The sequence below is a fragment of the Cygnus atratus genome, chromosome 1 (genome assembly GCF_013377495.2).
Source record: "Cygnus atratus isolate AKBS03 ecotype Queensland, Australia chromosome 1, CAtr_DNAZoo_HiC_assembly, whole genome shotgun sequence".
Lineage (NCBI taxonomy): Eukaryota > Metazoa > Chordata > Aves > Anseriformes > Anatidae > Cygnus > Cygnus atratus.
Window position 1 is genome coordinate 169519268 of NC_066362.1, and position 27437 is coordinate 169546704.

Consider the following 27437-nt stretch of genomic DNA (forward strand, 5'->3'; position numbering starts at 1 on the left):
TAAAAAGTGTTCTTTGTGCAGTGTTTTCAGAGATATCTACGAGGTAAACCTTCTTAAACCCCTTGTGATACCTATTACCTAGCTGTTGTTGTTTTGGGTTTTGTGCGTTTTTTTTTTTTTATTTTTTCTTCCCCCAAGATGGTGTTTACTGGATCATAAGTGAAATTTTTCCTGATTTGCATTAATAATTCTCAGAAGCTTATTATCAATGTAGTTTGATAATAATATTTTCTATTACTAATCTAGATGTTTTGGGGACTTTGGTCAAGATTCTGATATAGAACTGTTATATAAGGTTATATAAACTATTCCTTTGTATAGAATTTTAATTGTATGACAAAATTGTTAGAATTAGGTGCATAGGTGATTCAATTAAAGAAAATGGATCAAGCAAACAAAGAAACAAACAAATAAATATAAAAGCTTGAAGGCAAACACCTTACATAAAAGTCACATTTTATTTAAAGGCAATTCTGAAAGGAATCTATTTTAACTCTACAGTACGAACCAAGGAAGTGCATTTTTCAGATGGGAGTGCTCACATGAATAGTTCACTCTTCGATCTGAGCTTGCAATTTTCACTTATATAATATCCTTGCAAGTGGATACAGTTTCTTCTTTGATATAATTGTGATCCTATAGATATATGTGTGTAGCCATGTGTTCATCAACACATGGAATTTATAAGTGCACCAAATGATTTGCTGCACAAGCACTTTTGAATTCAGGACACTTTTAAGCATGGAGAATAGATATAATAGATATTAGGGAAAGGAAAAAAATACTTATTTTTACTGGATAGAATTTTTTTTTTCCCTCCAAAATAAAGCATAAATGCTGAGAATAGCATGTGTTCTAACTGTAATTCCAGAAACATCTCATGGCATTATTTATTTATTTATTTATTTAGCAAAATGCGTATGAAAATTTCAACTCCCCAATCTAATTAATTCTGCTCACTAAGATTCTGACTGGCAAGTCTTCTCTAAACTGAGCATTTGTGGTTTTGCTGTTCATATTTCTTAATTATTTTGGTCAAAAAAACTCTCTCTGTGCTCATTTACTGCAATTAATTTCACTCAATTATGATTGGACACCAAGCAAAAGTCTTTTAAGAAAAATTTTCTATTAGTTTTTGCTTCTTTTACCCTCTAGACTCTTTCATTGGTTTTGCCAATATGTCTGCTTTTTTGGCACACCTGCTTTTGCAGCCTAGATTCTGTTAGTTCTTCTCTCAGAATCAATCGTGAGCAGCTTGCAACCAAACGCCTGATTAAAAAGTTAGCAGACCTTGAGTGCAATTACTTCAGCTCTATGGCATTCACACATTAAACCCAGTGTTAATTGTTTCCCATTTTTGTAACGATCTTTATAATAGGATAAAAACAGAAGAGATCATTTCTTGAAGTTAAAACAGCAGAAAATAAAGACATTTGCTCTGATTAATCATCTCAATATGAAATTAAACACATTCACATATAAACATAGAGGGTCTTTGTGCTAGATGCCAATTAAATTGGCATTGGTACCATTTGAAACATTTATTCTGGAGACTGGCACAACACGTTTTTCATGTTTGAGTTTAGACAGAAAACAGGATTGAATAAAGAAGATTTTATGTTGCTGGTTCAGAGGAGACCCACACCATTATTAATATAAACAAAATGTTAAAAATAGTAATATGTACATTACAAATTACAAATTATATATTATAACAATATTATTTTTGTGAGCAATATTTCTATTATTATATAAATATTATCATAGATAATGCCTATTAATATAGATATCAAATAATGTATATATCATGGAGTGTGTATAAATATCTAGAGGGGAAGGAATATATGTAATTACTGTTTATTATTGTTTTAAAAATCAAAGTACAAAGAGGAATACCTTAAAGTAAAATTTGTCATATAAGTGGAATTAGGAGATTAAATTAAAATGTAATAGGTTGTGAAAAAAATTCAGAGAAATATCTGTTGTGTTTTTTATTTATGTTTTTTTTTTTTTTTTGAGAAGGAAAATATCCCCAGATACAACCATAAAGCATAATGATTTAGATCCATCAAGCAGTACACATAGCAGTATACGTAGTAATCATATGGAGCTGTTACACACAGTAGTCATATGGAGCTGTTACTGCTACCTTTATTTCCCCATGGCTCTCTTATCTTTACTTCATCCAGTCTTCAATCAGATTGTAAATTTTGTGGGCGAACAGCATACTTTTCTGTGTTGTTTGAGTATTACTTCTCACAGTGCCACTCTTCTATTTTCTCCCCTACCCTTCCCCTGCTCTGTGTAAAGCCTTTTACAATTAAGTAGATAGAAATTATAAACACATTTCTTCTACCTCAAATTATACAATAATAAAATATTTATTCTTTGGATAACATTTGCTATGAGACCTCTTAAATTAATTTGCAAATATCACATTAGCCTTTTTAGGAATCGTGCCTAGATGAAAAAAAAGACTATTTCCCACTCATTATTAAGCAAAAATATTGAGTGCTTCACGTCACTGGTATCTGAGGGCAGCTGGCCCCTGGTACTCAGTAGCTGGAAAGAGACTCCAGCTATATGATTCTGAATCTAATAAGAAACTTTCCATTGATTACAGTGACTCACACCATAAGTAATAACCCATGAAATCTGTCACAAAGTCCATCTTCTAACTCCATGTTCTGTACTTTATCCTCATGATTGCCCTCCATCCCCTAGTTTGGAATGGCTGCTTATATCCTCTCACACATTAGCTTATCTGTCATTTTCTGTTTAGTTTAAAAACTCAGTATCATAAATTCTTTAAAATGTTACTTGTATGACCTGGCCCCTGATTTTAATTGTTAAGATTCAGGCTAGCATTCCAGATGGTCCTCTTTACAAAGTCTGACAAACTGGACCTGGTTGATGTTTAGCCATTTCTAAGAAAAGTGCCAGCTGTTAGTCATTTTTCTTGTTACTGAATATAATTCAAGATGATACCAGCAGGCAAAGTCCTAAGGGATATTTGGAATTATTGCTGTGGTGAATATCTGAAGCCAGTGTTATTGAGTTAGCAGTTTCTTCTTATGAAATGAAAAAAAAAAAAAAAAAAAAAAAAGATGACTCAAGAAATTAGAGCACATCTGTCTTTCTTTTCCTTCCATCTGTCAAACCAGGGCATGTACCATATCATTTTTATTTTTTTTTATTGTGGGAAACATTTGGCTTCCTCATTATTAATTTAACTATGTACAGTTTGATGTTGAGTTATTTTTGTTAACTTTACTTCTGTTATTGACTGCTATTCAAAATATATTGTCCAGGCTTTCTAGTTTCAATTCTAGACATTTGTAACTGTTTACATTCCTAAGAAATAATGATTACTAACTTTGCCTATCTCAGAGCAAAACCCATACCTACTGGTATTTTGCAAAGTGCATGTGAGGCGTTTCTTTAATTTGTTGTATGTACATGTTTTAGGCTCATGATTGCATTAGATGCAGAATTAATTCTTTAATCATTTAGATTTTATTCATTTCAATAAAGCCAGTTGCAGTAAATATTATCTATGACTATTTGTATGGAAAAGGAAAATTTATGGTAAGAACTTACACAAATGTAGTTTTAGCTGCATTTTTTCCCTAGTTTCGATAAGGAAATCTTAAAAAAAAAAAAAAAAAAAAAAAAGCCTGATACAAAAAACACCAATCCACCAATCTACATGCCCTACCTGCTAAATTTTTGATTTCTCTCTTTTTTTTTTTTTTTTTGTTTTGCCATTGTATAATTCAAAATTTGAGGGCATGTTTTTTATATAGTTCAATAATTAGCCATAACTATTTCATCACCACTTAGAAAATAGAGTTGTAGGCTACTAAAAGAATACATGTTTAACTGTTGCTAAGAAGTTCAAACACAGAATTCTGCACACAGACATTTAATGTCTAATATGAGTGATTATTTATACAGTTAAAGCTTGTTTAAGAAGCCATAATCAGATTTAAATTTTTATATCCAAAGAACAACTTAGTAGCACACACTGGAAAAAAAAAATTAAAAATCCAACACAGCAAGGCAAAAAAGCTGAGTATGTTTGTTGAGTGCCTTCAGTACAAAAGATGATATGTGTGAGTAACACAATTCCAGTCAAAAAAATAGTAAAGTCAGAAACATTCAGAAGGTTTACCGATAGCTGACAATAAAAGCTTGGAATTTTATATGCTTTAGTGCAAGTGAAGATGTTGATATACTAACCCTAATCCCATTGAAATCAGAGGAACATTTTCCAGTGGCTTTACTAGGTTAGGCTTGTGTTTATTACTTTTAAAAACTTAAAATTGAAACTATGTCAGCAAATTTTGTCTCCATTGCAGAGAATTTTCTCAGTCTCGAATTTGTTTCAACTGCTCTTTTCACTGCACGTTCATTTTTCTAGTAGCAGTAAAGTAATAATAGCATCCTCTTCCTCTGCCCATTCTTCTACTAAATAAAAAGGTTCCAGTTTCAGATTTTCTCTCAAGTAGGTGTGGCCATCTGACATTTTTGACCAGTTATCACCCTACCAGCAGTTCCTGTGAAATCTCGCAGACTTTCATATCTGTGATCTGTCAACAGTAAAGGGTAAATCGTGGGGTTTGGGTGCATTCTTTAGGTATCTTGTCAACCTGACTGAGATAAGGTGGCTTCCAAAGGCACTGAGCTCTGTGATGTATTCTGTGCTCTGATAACTAAAATCCCAAAGTACCACCATGCATTTTCTTCCATCTGCCATAGTAGTACATATCAGAAAGGGAACTGATCTACTACGTGAGAAACTGATATCAAAGCAATAACGCAGCTCAGTTCAATTTGCCCATAATTAGATATATTTTATTTAATATTTGTTCTAATGATGAATTCTCACTCAGAAATGTGTTCTATCTGTAGATAGCTAGTAATAGACCATATAATGAGGTAACAGCAATATTCTTAAACCATTGGCTTAGATTTAGACACAAACTTTTTGAACTTTATTATTATTATTATTATTTTCTTTCTCTGGAAAACAAAGACGTATACTTGTGCTTCTACAGTACTCATGTGAAGTGCAATTTTATTCCTATTTGCCTCTGTGTTTTTCATGCTTTTATTTAAAATAATATTGCTGCATATAGTTAAATGTAAAACAGAAGGTTTGTGCTTGTCATTTTGCCTGATGAAAAGCTAGCATTTGCAAAATACATGTAAATTATCCTTGAAATATTTGTAAATGTTGGGCTCAAAAGTCAGCAGTCTTTGTCTATCTGTATTAATAGACATGGTCATGTGCTCTAGGTGGAAAGTGTACAAATAAGTCCATCAGTTTAAACTTGATGGGATCAAAGGTGGTGACATCCAACAAATTCTGTGAAATGAGAAACTTGCTAATACGTAAACTAGAAAGAAAAAAATATGCACCAATCACTACGTGTTTTATACCTAAACTAAATGTTCCACGTCTTCTTTTCTCCAATTTTGTGGATATGTAACATCGGAGAACTCATTGTTAGGCCAAGATCATATGAAGGTCTGTACTTTTGCATAAGTGACTTAGCAAATATTTCCAGTAAAAGCTAAGCAGAAGAAATTAGTTATAAACATCAGCTAATGTAACTTCAAAAATTTCTGCGAAGTTATTCCTTTAGGTCACTAGAAGAAAGAAATTGACTAGTGTGAGTTACTAACTTTAAGCTCAGCTGGCACGAATTAGTTGAGATCATCAACACCAGAACATGAATACAAGCTATCAAAGTCATCTTTCAACCTATTCTAAGGGGATCTGTGGTGTTAGCAGCATTTTCTAAAACTGTTCAGATAGTCAGAGTTCTTGTTTTACCCATAAATTTTAATATGTCAAGATCATGCCATAGGTAATTTGTGGAAAATACTGAAAATTGGATGAAGTCTAATACTAATAATGATTCTTGTCAACTCATTTTTTTTCTACTTGGGGCCAGCGGAAAATACATTTCTTGTACTTATTGTCTTACTGATACAATAAGATGCCAGTGAGAGTACCTGCTCTTTTGGTAACACAGTAGTACTGCTGTCTTTTTTGTGTAGATGATTTCCACGTAAACAGACCTTATTTTTCCATCTTTCTTCTTTCATTTTCTTTGTTACTAAAGTTTTATCTTTCTTACACTGCTGAAGTGTATTTTAGAATTTTCTAGAAACTGCTGTGTGAAAACACCTTAATATGATTACTCTTTCATATCTTATTTGGTGCTATAATTTCACATACCAAAGATTTGCTTTTTACACTCAAAAGTCAGCATGGCACAGGAATAAAAGACCCATTATCAAACCGAAAAGGCCCATTCAACCACTGAAAGACCTAATCTTCTCTGTGGATTAAGATTTTCAACCTTTGACATCACAAGATATTAGCAATCAGATGTACATATGTGTTATATGTGGTGGAGAAAGAATTTGTAGCAAGTATTTGTTGCAATGTGTATTGTTCTGTGAAGAGTTTCTGAATAATTTAATTTTCATTTTCTGCAACATTTGTTTACATATGTAAAATGAAAACTACGAAGCTCTGAGTTTTCAGTTTGGAATAAAATAAAATAAAATAAAATAAAATAAAATAAAATAAACAAAACAAAATAAATAATTTAGAAATCTGTTCTTAAGAAAGTTCTTATAGTTATCCTAACATAAGGAAAAAAAAAAAAAAGGTTTTCATGGTGCAAATACATTATAGTCTGGCTTCTTTCCTAGTAGAGATGTAGATATGTTTTAACTGTGGAGTTTTAATTAACTTATAGTGTGTGCAATCAATTGGGATAATAATATTAGTTTCAAAATTAAAATATCGTACAAATTGCATCTTTCTCAGGATGCAACAGTGTAACTGTATTATCCTTGACAATCATGCCCACTTTCAGCTTTTCCAATGTGGATCCATTTACCTAATTTGACAGCTATACTGTCCATTGTGTTAACAGATGTACAGCTACTTTCTAGAATCATAGCATGTAAAAGGTCTTATCCTCAAAGGGCAATGCTGCTTCTATTTCTGCTTTCTGTGCTTGCGGGAGAAGACATGACTGATGACGCAGAATTAATTGTAACCCAGTGAGCTGTCAGTGACAGATACCTGTTACACACACTAGTACTAGTTCATAAGGCAATGTTATAATGTACTATTCCCCCTACAACATCCCTAAATTGAGAGGGATGGAGGATTGAGAGGGAACATCCTTCCTTTTGCTCTTCCAGCCTCCATGCTAATACAGGAATCTATGAGAATTCAAGTTCTTTCCGCACATCCAGGAGAAAAATGATCTTTTTAATTGTATTTTTTCAAGCTCATATAAATACAAGATAAGATCAATATCAGGTTGTCTGATTGTTGCACCGATTGCACCAATTGTTTTAGAGTTTTGTTGTTTAAAGACCTTCAAACATGCATTCTCTCTCTCTCTCTCTCTCATTTAAAACAGTGTTAATATGACTACCTTTAAAGTCCTCTGGCACAAAACCTCCTATTGGACAGCTGGCTATTTGCTGTTAAATTGTTGGTTTTGAAGCATGTTTTTCTTCCTCCTTCATACACAGTTAAAAACAAAGTGGTTGAATCTGGAGGAGGCTAATTATAATGTAGAATCACCTCAGAAAAAATGATTGCTACCTTTACACAAGAGCCATGGACTACTTGATTTCCAAGGTCACATGCTATACTAAAGAGTGCTAATTGGACAGAATACTAAGCAAGTTTTTATCACATCATTTTTTTTCTTAAAGATCACTTGGAAGTATCCCACTTCCTGGTACTGCATAAATCCACATATTTGTTGTTGTGACTCAAAGTGATAAAAGCATAAATACATAGCACTATTGTAACAGTCGTTATCAGCTTTTATCAAGAAGATGCAATATCAAGAATGATTATTGATGTGATACCACATGTATCAACTTAGTCAATACAATAAATAAGCCATAATTGATGGAGTACTTCTGTAACTCATTAAATAGCTATAAATACAATTTATAGCAGTCAGTATTTTTACTACTTTGTCATTCAGGTAAGACAATAACAGTTTTTCTTTTATAAGCAGCCTTGACATGATATGTATTCCACAGATGGGATATATGCTCAAATTTTTTTTTTTCCCTCGAATCTGGAACTGTAATTTATAGTTAAAAGAAAGTCCTCACTTTTTTTTTTTTTTTTTATCCTGTTAACATTACTGAAGCCAGATGAGTTTTACAGAATATAAATCAGGACAAATTCACTATTATAATTAAACTGGTAGAATTTCAGCAACAACTGTTTTTACATTTTAATAGTTCATATACATTATTGATCAATACTTTTATTAATGTAAAACTTCTGAGAGTGTAGAGAAGTTATGCTGGTTATCGTTATAATTGCTACAGTGCTTCTGCAATAATTCTTCAATTGAGTGCACTTGTAAGGTGCTTTATCTGTCTTTCTAGGAGGATCTCATCAGCAAAATCAAACTAAACAAATAAATTGAAGATCACTGGAGTCTTTAAATTACTAAAGATCACATGAAATATAATTCTATTACAACTAAATTGTTTATCTGTGATTTTCTTTGCATGCTGTAATGCAAACAAGTTCTTATAAAACGTGCCAGAGCAACAAATAAGGCAATTCATAGTCAGTGCAGTATCTTTTGTCTATGAGATCCATTTCTTCATTAATGGCAGCTAAAATTTCAAGTATTGAATATCTAAAGTCATGTCCCTAAATCAGTATGAATATAGTGCAAGATCTACCTGTACTTATTGGCAGTTTAACATTGGGTATTTAAATTTGAAAACTCTGGATTTCATGTTGCTCTACAGTCATGGAGTATAACAACAGAGTTGACAAAAGGATAAGTCTGTCTTAAGTCTTCTAGTAGTTAAATATCCTATATTTACCTAGTCATCTGTAGTCAATGACTGAGTACAAACACCTCAAAAAGGCATTTTACTGTTATTTTACATTTCTTTTTTAGGATGCCATGAATATCACTAAAGCTACCTCTCTCTCTTTCTCCCTTAACTAACTACACGTGTTTAGAATACTACCCAAGTCACAAAGCTAATTTTTAATACGTATTTACAAAGTTACTTCAAAGTTACTTTTCTAATTAATCCTTTCTCAGGGTTATTTTCCTGGGAGTTTCTGGTAAGAAATACTTTAAAAATACACCAAACTGTAATTTGCTGTAGCCATTTGGGTGAAATATATTTCTGAACATTTTTAATGATTTAGCTTATTTGTCTACCAGTAGCACACTTAGCTATTTTCTTTTAAGTTTTATTGCATACAGAAGTTTCTCTTCTTCCCCCCCACTTGCCTTTCTGTGCATCTGAGATATTAGTTTGCATAATTGTGGGCTTAGAAGTGATTTCCTGAGTCTCAGACAATTAATTCAGGGAAAGGGACTAAGACAGAAAATGTTGATGATTTATTAGTATTTTAGCAGACTCCGAAGTTGAACAAGGTAATACTCTGATTTAGCCTAGATTAAATTGTACTACTCAGCTTTCATGTTAGTTCAAATTTACCTTGCAGACAAGATGATTTTAGATAGATAACTGCTTATTAGGAAAAGGAGCATTTGCCTTCTAATTAGGAAGGTAAAACTTGAAATAAAACAGATGGTGGCCTTGGGTTTAGTGTGTCCAATAAAACAAACAAACAAACAAAAACCACTACAAAATCCAGAAACAAACAACGACAAAAACACCAAACCAACCAACCAACAGCAAAAACACCAAACCAAACCAAACCAAAAATCAGGAAGATTTTATAGCACAAAGACTGTAGTTTCATGAAATAAAATGGAGTAACGTCACTACTTAAAAAAGGGAGACAGTGATAGTACCACAAAAGATGACTGAAACCAGAGGATTTGATTGGAGACCTTTCTTCATTTGCTATCACTGTAAAAATAAAACAACTGCCCAAACAACGGGGCTCTTTGTTCCCCATGCTTAAATGTGTGCCATCAAGCACTGATTTCCTCCCCAGTCAATGGGCAGACTGCAATTGAGACAGTCTGTCTCTGACTCCTCTTTTTCACACTGAAGAAAGGGTTCACAGTTAACTGCAGCCTAAGTAGTAACAGAGGTAGAACAGGTGATTATATGCTTCCTTTTAATATATTACAGCATAATTTACTGATTTCTGTGATATTGAGTAGAAGAAATCAAATGACTATCTGACACAAAAACAACGTACCTTCTGGAATCAATACCAACATTGTCACCATGGGAATTAAAAACAAGTGAATACCACACCACTGAAGCTACTTATATATGCAACACAGTATGAAGACGTAGCATGAAGACACAGAATAAATTGTCTTTTCTTTTTCTGTCCTTTTCTTAGCCTGAGATATTGATGGAAACCTCTGTCACCTTGATCCTCTGGAAGAGATATCAAGATGGGAATAGAGAATGGGCTATCCCATGATTCAAACTGGTTCCCTCAATAACAACTGCTATAGAGTCTTCACTAGCAAGCTTAGTTTAGATGTAGTCAAGAAAAAAAGAATGCTGTCTCTCCTAGCAAATTGCAGGGATATGCTGCATGATTTGCACACAATGCAAAATTAAGCCAAAAACTATTTGGGAAAGCAAGGGGGGCTTTTTAGTAAGAAAGTAGAATGATTTTACCTAAGAGTCATATTCTTTCACAAAGTTGAGAGAAACATGAAGGAAGAAGGTATGTTCAAGTGATCACTAGGCTGAATTATACGAAACCTTATTTGAGGGCCTTTCACAGAATCACAGAATCACAGAACTTTGTGGCCTTCCTGCATGATACACTATACACTTTCAGAGAAGGCCACAGGCAGGTCAGAAATAATTTGAGATTTATCTTTCAGATTTGGAAATGTGAAGGTAGACTATCGATTTTAGGAGGCTTTTATTAAGTCAGTCAGAACTGAAAATAATAAAAATCAAACCAACAAACAAAAGCACTGCTTGTTTATAAAACAAACAGCAACCATATGTTAATTCAGAGACCTTGCCAATTCCTTCTGGAGCAAATACAAACATATATATGTGTGTGCAAGTTTGTTGTTGTATTTTAGTTAAAAAAAAAAAAAGTTTCCTTATCCCAGATCGCTTTCTTTCTACACTAAAAAGGTGCACTGTATCTTCCAGTCTAGGCTCTTAAGAGAAGAGAAATTTTAGAAAAGGAGGATTTAAACTATAGTGTTTTTTTTTTTCTTTTTAAAACACTATATTTTAAAATGTGGTGATACAAAGCACATCTTTTTTCCTCCACTCTGAAATTATTAGCTTGGTTTTGGTGACTTTATTTCTACAGGCTTGATATCACAAAAAAAAAAAAAAATAATAAAAAAAATATATATATATATATATATATATATCCATGTTTTAGTACATAAACCAGGAGTCTTTGTTTTGATCCTGAGAGGAACAAACTCACATTTTCCACAGAGGACTTCCAAATAGGCATAGTTATTTCTTGCACCCTCGCAGCATTTTCTTAAAGTTGTGCACAAACAATTTCACTTCCTTCATCACCATTTTGTAGGATTTTAACAGTTTTCTATTGATTTTATTTTCAAATGCTTCTTCTCTGACTTCTTTATCCAAGAATGGAGTTTAAGTTTCAGTAAAGTATGTATTGTATAGATTCTTCTGTTTCTTTTCCATAAAGGAAAAGAACTCGCTTGTTCAAGTTTCTGTTCTGAGCCTCCATAGTGTGAATATTTTTGCCATAAGGAAAATATTCCCAGACTGCTTTTTTTCTCTTTGTTTTTCTTTTATAATGTTCTTTGTTGTCTAAACGCAAAGAATGGCATAACAGTTCGGAAAGGAAAGGGAAAGAGTTTTTGTTGATGCAAATATTCTCCTCATCTGAAATAAAGATCTCACATACAATTGAAGATGTGTCATGCTTGAATAAATATTCTGATATGCAAACATATGGCCCATTCTGTACAGCTTAATTTGACTTGGTGTGAATCTGTGAATCAGATGTTTTGATGATTTCTGCTTCTCTGGAAAGCCAGATATTGAGAGTCTTAACTTACAACTATATAGAGTGAAGAAATGGGCATTTTAAGTACCTGCTTTGTAACCTCAGAAGCCAGCGTAGTTGGTTTAAATTCAGCAGGTTCTATTTGCAACAATATAGTGTATAAACGTTTTTTAAATTGCATCTTGTTTTATAATAATGGATAGTATCTTGTGCCAAATCTGTCACTGTGAGACATTCAATGACAGAAACAATAGTGTAATTATTTCTTGGATCCCTGATTAGCGAAAACAATACAATAGTTGTACAAAGCTAGAAAATCTGATTTTCAGAATAAAGCAATCTTACCATGGAAAAGTTTCTCTTAATGCTGATTTCTATAACTTTCTGTTTGATTCATGTACATAATTGGAAGAAAAATGCATTTTAGAAGCTACTTTCCATTGTATTTTAGAATACAATACTGAAAATTTTTTAAAACTTGTGTTTATATTTCTTATGTTAAAGTTCTGTTTACAACACAGCTTGTAACTCATCTGCTATAGGACATTTCAAGCAATCAATATCACATGGCATGGTCTTTCCTCTACTTCAAATTTTCAGCATTCAGTTCAACTAAATAACTTAAACTATTTACAGCCAACTTTCTGCCAGTGTTTGACAGTTTCTGGGAAAATAAGACAGTGGGAAAAACTTAGTCTCACAAGGAATGCCAAAATATTGGCTCACCTATTCTAGATATCCATTCTGAAGTACAGCACCTACTAATTCTTTTGCTTACTTAAGGATCTGCATCCTGGGCTGCATCAACAGAGAGGCCAGCAGATCAAGGGAGATGATTGTGCCCCTCTGCTCTGCTCTTGTGAGGCCCCACTTGGAGTACTGTGTCCAGGTCTGGGGCCCCAGCACAAGAAGGATGTGGATCTGTTAGAACAGGTCCAGAGGAGGACCACAAAGATGATAAAGGGGCTGGAGCACCTCTACCTTCTACTCTAAGAAAGGCTGAGAGAGATGGGGATGTTCAGCCTGAGGAAAAGAAGGCTCCACGGAGACCTCATTGCAACCCTTCAATACTTAAAGGGAGCTTATAAAAAAAGATGGAGAGCAACTTTTTACTTTGGCAGATAATTATACAACAAGGGAGAATGGTTTTAAACTAAAAGAGGGTATATTTAGATAAGATTTTAGGAGGAAATTCTTTACTGCAAGGGTACTGAGGCACTGGAACAGGTTGCCCAGAGAAGCTGTGGATGCCCCATCCCTGGAGGTGTTCAAGGCCAGGTTGGATGGCGTTTTGAGCAACTTGGTCTGGTGGGAGGTGTCCCTGCCCATGGCAGGGGGGTTGGAATTAGATGATCTGTAAGGTCTCTTCCAACCCATGCTCTTCTATATGAGTCTCTATGATGTATGATTTCAGGATTGTGTCTTTAATGCATGATAGTACTTTCCAAAACATTTTTTTTTAATGGAGTAAAATTACAAACTGTGGTATCAGAATACATTTTATAAAGCTAGGATTGTCAGAAATAAAGTACTTTGGTACAAGTACATGTATACAGCACTGGAAAACTATGAAAATGCTCCAGATATTTCTAGCTTTTTATTTTTATTTTTTATTTTCAATTATAATTCTTCACATCAAGACAACAGAAGTGAGAAAAATATGACAGAAGAATATAAGAAAAAAAAAAAGATAAGCTGCAACTAAGATGTATTTTTAAAATGTTTTCAGTATCTTAAAATAAAATATTTTAATGAAGTAAAATATGATATGCTATGCCAAGCACAGGTTTTACTTTTCTGTGCCTGTGCCAACAAGAACAGGAATACCCCCATCATCTCCCTTCCATTCCTCCCTGTCCTCCAAGATATTTTCTTGATATTTTTATTTGCATTTTCAAGTACCACAGCTATAAAATATATCCAGTAATTTTGCAAATTACAATTTTTAGAAAGTACTAGACATATTTTAAGGTTATTTATTTATTTATTTTGTAGCAGGAAAGGAGCAGCTAGACCAGTTTCATGTGTGGTTGATTTTAGATACTTTTGGTTTTACTGTGATTAAAAGAAAGTATCGGCTGGCTGACTACCTGGTCTGAAAAAAAAAAAAAAAAAAAAAAAGTGTTCCTATTATGCTTGAACTGTCCTTTATCAACACCGGAGTTTTCTATCCTTTGTCACCATCTAAGAGACACAGAATCAATTTTTCTCTGTATCTCTTGTGGATGTGAAGTCATGCTTCACCTGGATGAGCTTTATGGAATCTGCCACAGTAGGTGACTAATAGAACAATGACTCGGTGTATCTACTACCAGTTCTTTTTCTGATTTGTAAACTCAGCTCAGGTTCAAAACCATATTGAGCCAACATGTCCTAAATTATATATTGAAATTGCTTTGATACAAGGTATTTTTTCAACTGACATAATTATATTTGGAACTGAATGCTCCTTTTAGTTTGAGTTTCACATAACAAAGATGTGGTATTTCCTGATTAAAAATAAAGAGTGGATAAATATCCAGGATCTAAAGAAAACCCATATATTATATTTTTCCCCTAAAAATGATGGTTTATGATTAACCATGTCACAGATTTTAGATTTGAATTTTGGACATGTGGTGTGGACCTCAATAATAACCCCAGCTCATGCTGTATGTACTCCTGCATATGTAGCATAATTAAAATTGCAATTACTTGTTATTATTCCTTAGAATAACTTGATAATGTTGCAAAGTGCAACAACTGTGCAAAGTTTATAAATGAAGTTTTAGGGGAAGAAGATCAGAGAGGAACAAAGGAAAAACAGAAAGGGATATAAAATGTGGCTAGTCAGTATGCTTTGGCTGAGCTCTGTGCCTGATTACTGCAGTCTGGCCTGTGTTGTCATTTAATCTTCTCCTGACTCTCTCTCTCTGACTAACCTCACCTCTGTCCCCTATGTGTCAGCACTTCAAGGGCTCAGTGCCAGCTCCTGGTGAGATCTTTGTGTCTGAGTGAAATTTGGTGCCAACTCCTGGTGTCAGGCTGGTGTCTGGGTGCCCTGCCCTGTGGTGGCAGCTGCTGCAGCCAGTGGGGTCTCAGCATCAGCTCCTGGAGCAAGTGAGGGTCTTCAGCCTCCAGACAGCAGGGTGGGAGTGGTGTGTGTCCCCAGTCCTCCTTCTGGGGGACGGGGATGAGTGAGGTGAGTCAGGAGTTCTGTGCTGGCAGCTAGAGCAGGGCCACAGGTCATAGCCCGTGTGCCCAATGCCAGCTGCTGGGGGCAGCATCTGTGTCTGCCCCAAACCAGCTGTGCGTGGAGTGTGCATGTGCATTCACTGGCAAACCCCACGCTGGAGGAGCCAGTAAGTAGGGGACCCATGGGGCAGGTGAAAGGGGACAGGATGTGAACAGGGGTGCTAGGTGGGCAGAGGGGCTATGCTGGTGCTTGGAGCACCTGTGAATGTGAGTGTGTATATGCTGGTGAGGCCGGAGGTGTGTGTGTGTCTGCACAAGGGAGCTGCTGTCTGTACCAGCCTGAGGGGAGGGGACAGGACTTCAAGAACAATGCTGGGCTGGGGCTGCCAGAGCAGGCGGCCACCTTACATCCCTTAGCATACTCATATGCTTCCAGTAAGTTGAGTGACAGTCTTCCCCTGCAAGTGACACAATATGCCTAACCTTAAGCATTGGCTTTGAATCTCTCTTTGTGGAAGGTTTTTCCCCTCACTGTTGTGGTGGCAAGGCTTAGTCTTAAACTATCCTCATTGACTGCATACTGCCCTTTCATCACCTCTGGAGCTGGATCACTGCTTACATGACCTTCAGATCTTTTGTAATTCTTTATGGTTTGTAGGGTCCTTAGTGAGAGTCTCAGAAAACCATACGGCCAAGACTATATATATTTTTTTCTTATAATTCAAAGTATGGACTTAAAAGAACTATCAGCTAAGGGTTTGCAAGAATTAGTGTTTGACCTCTGCCATTTCACTGGATGACTGTCAATTTAGAGTCAGAGCAGATTTTGGCTAGTATAAGGAGCTTTCTGTTAACCAAGACCAATATTTTTTGCTACATAATCCACAAAACTGGCCATTTGTACAATTTTTGTTTGTTTTCTGTTTCTTTTTTATTTTCTTTTTTTTTTTTTTCCTATATTTGGGTAATAATTACTGCAGCATGTTAATTATTTTGCAAAATCTTAAACTGAAATTTTCATCTTCCCCCTTACTTTAAGGATTTATTTTTTCGTCATTCATATTTTCCCATACAATCTTTTAGTTTATTTTTTAAAAATAATGTAATCTCCTTTTCTTCTGCTGCTTACTGATTTTACTAGTGACATAAATTCTTACTTTAGAAAAACAGATCTCTAAATTTGTGTTACTGAAAATAATTATGGGAAGAGAAGATTTTAAGCTGTGTGGTTAAGAATATTACTATTTTGCTCATATTCAAAGCAAAGAGTCTGCTAATGATTCAAAAAATTCTTCAGCACGGCAATTCCAGAGTGAAAATATAAGAAAAAATAACGAAGTGTGAAGCAAAAGATCACTTAGTGATAGAATATCACTAGGTCCTCTGTTGATATAAACTAATACAGCTCAATGACTCAGAGGATCTGTTCACTTTTTTTTTTTTTTTTTCTACAGCAACATTCTAATCCTAGAGCTAGGAAAGGAACTTAAAAGTAAAATACTAATTATAAAATCACAGCCATGAGCAAATAGTATTACATTTATTTCTATACTGATTTACACAGTGATCCAAAATTGACTTAATCAACTATGTATGTCCACCCAAGGGAGATGACAAGGGAGAAGCCTTATAGAAAACATTGATCATCATGTAAAATGGTAGCAATTACCATTAACAAATAGTTTTAATAAGCCAATACACAGTTAATACTATTGAGGTTTTTCTCATTTAGTAAATAAATAAATAAATCAGTTAACATTAATGTAAACTTTTTGAATCACTTCTTTATTTTAAAGCTTTCTAGCTAACCAGATCACTTTGGCTCCCTGATGCTGAAACTAATTTTTGAGGGAAGATGTGCTTAACTTAATTTAACCACCCTCTTGAGATGATCTTGAACTAGTTGTTTCTGATGCTTCAAAAATGCAGCATTCTGATCTATGAAGACCTGTAATATCCTTTTCATGAATCCCACAGTTGCTCTTGCTAAACAGTTCTCAGCAGTGCTATCAGCTCTGGAGCTCTTGGGGAATCACTGTATCATTCTGTGGCTACAACTCACAAAGTCAGGTTACTTCTCCAGATAAAAGAGGTTCAAAATCAATAATGGCTAACTAAACCAAATGTACAATGTGGATTTTATTCTTTTTTTTTTTTTTTTTCCTAAGAAGTTCAGGAAGAGTTGTAATTCTGGCTGTCATTCACTGTGTTGCTTTGAGCAAAAATGTCATTTATTTATTATTTCTCTTATGGAAGTGATAATTTCATATTCCTTCATTGCATTCTACGATTCTTTGCTGACCACTGTGGTTTCACAGTTACATTATCAATGTTAAATATCCATATTAGTTATATAGTTGATATCAGCTAAGTATAAGTGTACATCCTTCAGTTCTTGAAAAATGACAAAGAAAACACCACGCTTTTTTCTGTTTAACTTGGTGGGCTTTTCTCTTCCTTTCCTTTCCTTTCCTTTCCTTTCCTTTCCTTTCCTTTCCTTTCCTTTCCTTTCCTTTCCTTTCCTTTCCTTTCCTTTCCTTTCCTTTCCTTTCCTTTCCTTTCCTTTCCTTTCCTTTCCTTTCCTTTCCTTTCCTTTCCTTTCCTTTCCTTTCCTTTCCTTTCCTTTCCTTTCCTTCCCTTCCCTTCCCTTCCCTTCCCTTCCCTTCCCTTCCCTTCCCTTCCCTTCCCTTCCCTTCCCTTCCCTTCCCTTCCCTTCCCTTCCCTTCCCTTCCCTTCCCTTCCCTTCCCTTCCCTTCCCTTCCCTTCCCTTCCCTTCCCTTCCCTTCCCTTCCCTTCCCTTCCCTTCCCTTCCCTTCCCTTCCCTTCCCTTCCCTTCCCTTCCCTTCCCTTCCCTTCCCTTCCCTTCCCTTCCCTTCCCTTCCCTTCCCTTCCCTTCCCTTCCCTCCCCTCCCCTCTCCTCTCCTCTCCTCTCCTCTCCTCTCCTCTCCTCTCCTCTCCTCTCCTCTCCTCTCCTCTCCTCTCCTCTCCTCTCCTCTCCTCTCCTCTCCTCTCCTCTCCTCTCCTCTCCTTATTACATTTTCTGATACTGTTTGCCTTTCATAAAGTACTTTGCAAAAGCTTCTGCTTCTCAGAAATAGTTTTAAAATGATGAGAAACATTCCTGAAGGTCTACTGATCACTTTCTTATGAAAAGATTACTGCACAGATCATGTGCAGACCTTTAACATTTTTCTCTCCTGCCTGCCATCTTCCCTGGGTTTCTCCAAAAGCAATCAAAAAGGAAAAAAAAATAAAAAAATAAAACAAAACAACAAACAACAAACAAACAAAAACAAAGAGTAAACCTGATAGTAACAATTGCCTTATAAACGTTGCCAGTATTTGTATTTCAAAAGTTAAAAAAAATAAATAAATAAATGTCAGGAGAACAGAAAAGAAGAGCACTAATCAGTGTGTCCTGTGCTCTTCTTTGTAGTCCCAGCGCCGTGTTACATTTCACCTCCCCGATGGCTCCCAGGAAAGCTGCAGTGACAGTGGTCTGGGAGACCACGAGCCAGTGGGTGGTGGAACCCTGATCTCACACCCTCTCCCTCTGGTTCAGCCGCAGGACGAATTCTATGACCAGGCCTCACCGGACAAGAGGACTGAAGCTGATGGCAACTCTGACCCCAACTCGGGTGAGTCACCCTCACTGCTCTTGCTTCTCTGAGTTGCTTTGGTAATTCTTTTCCATCCCTTTGAGCTTTGTAATAGTAGAGATGTTTTTAAGTGCATGTGGGATATGATTTTAGTTCATAACAGTTGGTAGAAAATAGTGTAGTTTGCCTGAAGTGCCTCATATTGTAATTTATAGAAACAAAAACATGCCCAGTGAGAAAGAAACACATCTCCAGACAGTTGCACAGTGAGAACAGCTGAAAATACTAGCAGGTAGTGAGCTTTTCTTGGTAGTTGTTTGCAGTGCTGCTGTCATTTAGCATTGGGCTTTTGTTTCAGGACAGCCATTCTAAATACACATTAAAAGAGCAAGGACATGGTGGTTGAGTGATCTGTTAGACTAACCTAGTAAATCAGTGAAGCACTGAAAAATGCAATTCCAAATTTATATAACACACCTATTATTCCTCCTTCTAACAGAAAGAAACAGAGTTTCTTTGTTGGGTTGGAATGGCATGATGTTATGCTTTTTGGAACTGTTGGATGTGTGTTTTAATGTATGTGCCTACTTTTGGAAATTCTTCCTTTCCTTCTGTATAATAAATGTACATGATTGAAGTGTTTGTGACAGTCAGTACAAAAAAAAAAAAAGTGCAGTCTTAAGCAATAATATGACTACTATTTTTGCATTGGAAGATGGAGACTTATACATACTGAAAACTGGGAGAGGGCAATAACACTGCCCTTAAGCTTTCTGTTTTCTGTCTGGAATGTGTAGACAAAGATTAAAAGTTAAAAGTTAAAAGTTGTATCTGTGCTCTTGGAAGGTAATTGAACTTTCATTCTCCTGCATCTCAGGAGTACAAAAATAAGAATTAGTTTCTTTCTGACATTTCTCCCTTTTGTATAGATGAGTAAACTTTCACTGGACCTGTACAACCAGGAAAGAAGGTGGCCCTGGGATCTGCTGCACAAAATTCAGGTCCATGTTCTCATTTGGACAGAGCTGGATCTGAATTACGACATTTAAATCATGGTTGATGAGAATGTAAACTGTGGAACTGTGGAATATTGGCTTTAGTAGCATTTTTCTTATACCTTTCATGGGAAGTCAGAGAGGGTATGTTGGGTAAAACTCTACGAAAAAAAAAAAAATTGAAAATCCTTTCTCAAAGTTTTGTTCTGGTTTCCTTTTCCCCTTCTTCCCCCCCACCCCCCCCCTTTTTTTTTTTTTTTTCCCTGAATATTTATTTTTTCCTTTTTTTCCCCACAAAAACAGAAATGTTGGTGGGGCTATGATCTTAAACCCTAAATATGTAGAAATGCAAAGAACTATAATAGACTAGCAACTATGAATGACTTTGGAACAAGAAGGTACATTTGTTTAAGCAAGTGAGGGCCTTAAGCAGAATTATCGTGTTAATTCTCTGACCACGTATGAGATGTGTGAAAGATTTAACAAGATCAGAGAGGAGTTGTAAGGCGTCATTGCATGTTGGCACTGCTGCATTGGCTTCACAGACTGAATTGCACAACTCTTCAGAATGTGACATATGGATCTCCAGAAGAGTTCAGAAAAACGTGCTCAGTAAACTTCGTATCAAGCTACTAAAAGCGTGATTTTACAAATTTTCTGTCAAGAATGTTGTGCAAATGTAGTATTTTAATTACCAGTAATATATTCATTCCTAATACAGTCAGTAATAGAAAATCAGAGTGAATGAGTGTTCTTAAAGGCTACACGAAATGTTTTAATATAGTCTGTAGTTACCCCTGTTTTAGTCTTGGGGATGTTAAATTAATGTCAAATTTATGAAAATCTAACCAACAATTAATCTGTACTGATGTTTGGTGAAGTATTGAGGTATAGGCCTTTTGCCTTTTATCAAACTGAATTAGAGCGGTGTCGTGGTTTCATCCTGATGGACAGCTACATTCCACCCAGCTCTCTCACTTCCCTGCCTCAAAAGGAAGAGGGGGAGAACATATGATGGAAAAGGGCTCAAGGGTAAGGCCAGGAAGATTCCCTCACCAATTACAGTTATGGGCAAAAAAGACTTCGCATAAGGGAGATTAATATAACTGACTGTTGATTATCAACAGACTACAGCAGTGAGAAACTATATAAAACAAATCAAAAATGCATTCCGCCTCATCCACCCTCTTCTACCTCCTCCCCCAGAGCAGTGCAGGGGAATGGGGAACGGGGGTTGTGATCAGTCCATAACATTTTGTCACCTGCTACTCCTTCATGGTCACTCTCTGCCCCTGCACCACCATGGTCTCCCTCCCATGGGGCACTGTCCTTCCAGAACTGATCCTGTGTGGGCTTCCCACAGGCAGCAGCTCTTCAAGAACTGCTCCAGCATGGGTCTGTACCACAGCATCCATCCGTCAGGAGCAAACTGCTGCAGCACAGGTCTCCCACAGGCTGCACCTCCCCTCAGGCCCCCTGCTGCTGGGTGGGCTCCTCTCCACGGGCTGCAGCTCCTGCCCAGGGCCTGCTCCTGCAGGGGCTCTCTGTGGGCCGCAGCCTCCTCCGGGCCACATCCACCTGCTCCACCGGGGGCTCCTCCATGGGCTGCAGCGTGGAGATCTGCTCCATGTGGGACCCACGGGCTGCAGGGGGACAGCCTGCTCCACCAGGGGCCTCTGCACAGGGCACAGGGGAACTGCTGCTGCGTGCCTGGAGCACCTCCTGCCCCTCCTTCTGCACTGACCTCGGTGTCTTCGGGGTTCTTTCTCACTCCTCACTCTCCCAGCTGCTGTTGCACAAAGCTTTTTTTTTTTCCCCTTTTTTTTTTTCTCTTTTTTTTTTTTTTTTTTTTTTTTTTTCCCCGTTTCTTAAATCTGCTCTCACAGAGGCCCCACTAATGTTGGTCACTGGCTCGGCTCTGGCCAGCAGCGGGTCACTTTTGGAGACATCCAGAACTGTCCTTTATCTAACATGGGGCAGCTTCTGGGCTCTTCTCACAGAGACCACCCTGTACCCCTCTGCTACCAAAAATTTGCCATTTAAACACAATAGAAATGGACACTGAAACAGTACATGCTATATCTCACCAAATCTCACAGACTACTGAAGGAATGAATGATATAATCATTAATATGACAGAAATCATCCTAGGAAAACCCTAGGCAGGAAAGGAGTGATGCTGCCCATTAGATGGATTTGACTTATTCAGTATAAAGTTATTGTCTAGGCATTGTGTCAGAAGTTATTCTGGTACTGGAGGCACAAGTTTTTGGATGAGATATGAAATGGAGTTTAAAGCAGTTTACGGTTATTGAAGATCCTGTTGCAATTTTCAGAAGAGGAAAATGTTAGCTGGTGTATGGGCAAAATTACTTTGTGGATATTTAGATATGTTCATGGTTAAAATACCTGGTGCATTATCATCTTGACATTGTATTCCTTGACACTTTTAATCTGAATTTCTAGTCCTATTGCAGTGGTTAAACAGTAGTTTTATTAAACATTTTGGTGGCCATTTAAGGGATTGCTGTTTATGAAAATTCTTGGGGTATTCTGAGATAAAAGATATGCAATAAAATGATGGAAAAATATCTTAGTGGAGAGTAAAAATATCCCTATCTACATGTATTGCTGCCTGCTTTAGGTGATAAATGTTGATAAACGGTATCTTATTTTAACTGTTTCAACTGAAAAGAAAGAGAAGTACTTACGGGAGTGTTTTCTAATATCTCCAAGAATAAAATCAGCACAAAAAAATACAGGCTTGTCCCACAGTACTTTTATGAAAGATTATTCAGTAAAGGTTTGTTACAATTCATGGGAATATGTTAATCTTGATAGTAAAGTCGTTGCCTCATGGTGAGAGCAATTTTGGTTAATGGCTTTAATACTCAATGAGTTATGTGGTTTGTTATTGTATGCTGTGAAATTGTGTAAATAAAAATGCAGCCATTGTTTCTCAATATTAGTATGTTGCTATTTTAATTATATTTTGAACAGTGACCAAAATCTGAAGGGAATGGGGGGGAGGGGGGAGGGGGGGGGATGGTGGTTAAAAGTCTTAATAAATTATTACATAAAGGTATAAGAAACCTTATTGTCATATTTTCTTGCTATCATTAACTTGTACAGAGACACAAGAGTTATGATTAGAAATGTAAAGAAAAAAACACAATAAAACATACACAGTGAGAATATGTTCATCTGGCTAATCTTAAAACAGCAATCTCTCTCACTGGGAGAAACTGAAATGGAGAGAGACTGAAAACAGTAGCACTGGTAGCACTGTCAGCCACACACTGTCACTGTGGTTATGAGGAAACAACATAGATAGAAATATGAAGTAAAAATTATAAGAACTTATAAGAACTTTAATAGTGATTTGTAAAATCCAAGTTTAGACTTAATTTTTTTTTTTTTCCCCTGAGTCTTTTTAAGTTCACTACGGTATTTTATCATTTCAGCATTTGCCTGATCAATGTTAACCAATTGTCAAAGAACTATGATAACCTCTCGGCTGCAATTTAGTTAATTCCACCTTTATTTAATTTGCACAATTTATCTTGTTTAAAAACAACATATCACTACAGAGTGACACCAGCACTGTGGTTTTGTTATGCATTATTAAGTGATAATAACAAGTAATTCAAATTTACTAAAGTAAGTCTCATTATTCAAGAGTCATGGTTGCAATGATTTAATTTTGCACATAATAATGATTTGTAAGGCAAGCCTTGTGTATGTTACAATGTTTTACTGAACTGTAATAGTACTGAACTGTTTTAATGCAGTGATTAAGAACCTTAGCCTTGCCTTGCCGACTGTGACTTTTCAAGAAGTATGGGCCAAGAGAAATGGAAAGCAGCATGATATTGCCTGCCAACATTTTTTGTCACCATGATGACAAACAAAAGGGAAAGACTGTACATATTACACTGCTTGCAGTCTGTAATAAAGCAAAAGCACATACCAAAACAGGAGAATCTGTAGTTTCTTGGAAACTAATATTTTTGAATAATCTGAACTAATATATATGTGTATATATATGGTTAAGTATATATTTACATATGCATATGCATATTTGGAGAGCTGTACTTGGTGTGTGAAATGCTGACCTCACATTTCACATGTTCTCCATATAAGCACTACCTTTTGCACTTGGAGGGTGTATATATTACATTTCCTATACACATTGAAGGAAGATATTCCAAAGGTCAATCATCTGGTGAAAGTTCTTTACCTTTTAGCATAGCAGATAAGAATTTAGAAAATGTGAACTTTCCGTAGGACCTCAGAAAAAAAAAAAAGCCAGAAATAAAATCACTTAATGCTGTAAAATGTACTTAATGCTATGACTTTATGGCATCTTTCATTACAAAATATCTGTTTTTTTTTTTAAATGGTTTTCAATGTGTATATCATGAAATGCACTGTTGACACAAACATCTTTTATCATCAGTTATGTTAAAAATGTACAGGTGTCTGATGTATTTTGATGCGAATTATTTCTTCGGTAGTCAGTCTAAAGAAAGCTATGTTTTTGTTTGTCAGCAGTCAGGCACAGAATGTTATTTTTCACTACTGTATGTGTGGTTTTCATCAGCATCAAACAAAACCTTGTTAGTGAAGAATTCCCTTTTCACTGTGGTTTAGTAAAGGTTGTCAGGGACTCAAATTTAGATTGGAATTGTTAATGTATCTAAGGGTTTCATGCAGCAGAGCTGTGAGTTAGAACTGTATGAAGGAAAAATGTGCCTCCTAGTGTAAAGAAAGGGAAATATGCACTTTTATGGAAATGATTGATAAATCACATTTTGATAGCTGCAAGCTGTGGATGTGATTCATTTTTCTTCAGAAAGATAAAAAGGAATAGCATATATTTAGTGGAGTGGTAGAACTGCTCTGGGGAGAAGGTCTGCAATACACTGTGGATGAATCTATGCAATAACTCCAATGGTTTAAAATCAGACAGAAATATAATATTTATGTTGTCTGATGTATGCTTAGGAAGCTAAGTAAATGCTTGCCTAATTTTTACACCTCATTAATAAATAGTATCAATATGTGTTACATAACACAAAGTAATAACTTTATGAAAACAATGAGATGTAGAAAAAAACTGTAACACAATCACTGTGTTTTGAAAGTCATCCCTTTTACTTTGGTAAAGTAAATTTTTTACTTTTCAATGAAGTAAAAAGGATGACCTTCAAATTAAGTAAAATATTCTATTATGCACTAACATATTATTTTAAAATTCCAAAGGAACTTTATATTCTTGAAGTAATGGCATAATGCTGTCTACAACCAATAACGCTTGAGGATAGTTTTTTTTTTTTTGAGTATATTAATACTGTATGGGTAAATCTGCCTGATAAATACCTGTGTTCTCACATTTTAATAAACCTAATACTAGAGTGGTTTAGCCAAATGATGTCAGGGGTATTAAATCATACTATAATTCCAGTAATAAGTAGAAATAGCTCTGTGGCAGTGGTTTAATTATGATTAAAGTTCAGAGTAATGGCAAGATGGTCTCGTATTACATTTGGTCATATGATAGGATCCCATGTGGAGAAGCTAAGCCTTTCAAGCAAAGAGCTTTGGTTTTATAGTGTCACTATCATCACACCCAGTAGGTGATGATGGTTTAACCTTGCAGGCATACCCTCTGCTTAATCCTGCCTTTCATTTTGCTGTCTCAAAAGTTGCTTGTCATACTTTGCAATATTGGAATCCACAGCTGAACATCCTAAATGTAGGAAGAAGTGCTTCTATTAATGTTTTCACTCTAGATAAATCACTGTCCATCGCTATCCTTGTGTTTTCATAATACGAGACTCTGTGTGAACTAAAATAGGAACATTTGCCTTTGAGTCATTTCCTCCATTTCATTAAACACAAGTTCATACCTCACACAGAATCTTACACTGTCACATTTAGCTACAGGCAAGTAGGAGTAAGAAAAACTGGAGTCAAGTTGGTGAATTAGCCTACTGAAGAGCTATAAAATAGTCTGAAGTCTAAATTCAGTATTAGCCCATGCATTTATTTCTTTAAAAAATTAAATAGCAGCTGAGAGGTATACAAGAGATTGCTATCTCTTTACATCTCTTTGGTACCTCCTTACACCGAGGATTTTAAAACTATCTTGGTTTAGAAAAGCCACATCATGACATCTAACCTGTTCTCCTCTCTTTTCCCCATGCACCAAGGCTAATTGGAGAGTAAATCAAGATGGTAGAGCCATTGCATGGGCAGTGAGAGGGCAACTGGTCCTATTGCTGCTCCGAGATGAACACCTAATGTGTCTGAACTTGCTAGCTTCTGTGGCCATCCAAGACAAGAAAGTTCAGGTCTTTAGCAGTGAGTTCAAAAGGCTAGATGGGGCATGGGGACTGTTCAGACTTGCAAGAAAAAGTTTGAAAGCTTTGAGGATTAAAAGAATGGGAAGGTTGCATACTAGGTGAAAGCTGGTGCCTATGACTACCATTGCTGCTGACACCCACTCCTGTTTAGACCCACAGATACTTTTGCCAGTGGTACAGGCTAAAACAAAAGATGATTTAAGGAATTGTGCAGAGTTATTTTTTCACATCAGTAAGAGTTATCTTCTCACAAGGCTTTTCTTCTTATCACAGTAAATCTGCTGCATAGGTTTTTGAAGTTTTAAACCATTATCATTACCTAGTCAAACCTCTAACATAGCACAGTGCATATGATTTCACACAAAATTTCTTAAATCAAGCCTGTATTTTAAAATAGTCCAGTGGCTCATTTCCCTTGGTGATAAAACTGGATACTGTATACATAATGTCTGAATACATTTAGCTTCACTGTCTAGCTCCTGTCTTTGAGACTGTAGAGCCCTTTGTCAATGGAAGTCTTTCACTTCCACCAGTGCATAGATTTCTGAGACCCAGGGGACTACTTTGACTAGTACAGCTTCCTGCATAATACAGGTCAAAAATCCTACCTGGTAACTTCTACAAAGGTCTGTATCTTCAGGTTATATCTATAGCTTATGTTTCAGAATGATTTGTTGATTCAATGATTTCCATTGACATATGAAACTATTCAGATGTTTACTGACTTTGATTGAATCACCTTTTAACTTTTCATGTGATAAACAAGATGCTTGCTGTCCATAGTTAAGACACTGTAGCCTTAAGCTGGGGAAAACAAGGGAACCTTGAATAAAATAGGGAGGCTGGTAGCCTTGTGTAGTCTTAAGCTGAGAAAATAAGGAAACCTTAAAGAAAATAGGGAGACCAGTAGCTTTGATCTAGGAGAAGCAAGGGAGATAAGGGACGAAAGGTAAAAAACAAAGAGACAAACAGCTGCAAGAAGATTCCAGACTGGCCTATGGTAACTTTTTGCTCATTGAGGGTCATTAACAAATTAAAAATCACACCCATCAAAATGTTAATGTATGCTAATATAGGATTTGGTGCCCTCTCCCCCCTCCCCCCTCCCCCCCCCAAGTCCTCTGTAATGCGCAAACTCATTAGAGAGAGAGAGTTTCACAAGTTTGCTTTGTATAAATAACGGTGATTCAAGCCAGAGGTGTGTTTGGTTTGTGGAAGATCACTAAGCACCTGACTCTGCAGAGGTATATAATTAATTATTTAATTAAAAGACCTTTGTGTGGATACCGATTCTGTGTGCTTATTG

General features: G+C 35.9%; 1 protein-coding gene across 1 annotated transcript in view; it reads left to right on the plus strand.

Moving 5' to 3' along the window:
- The window catches only part of PCDH9 (protocadherin 9), a 738999-nt gene that overhangs the window by 431325 nt on the left and 280237 nt on the right, over positions 1–27437 (plus strand). Inside the window, exon 3 of the mRNA XM_050708119.1 lies at positions 18606–18807. Within this exon, the coding sequence (XP_050564076.1) occupies positions 18606–18807 (202 nt within the window). The remainder of the gene's footprint in view (positions 1–18605; positions 18808–27437) is intronic.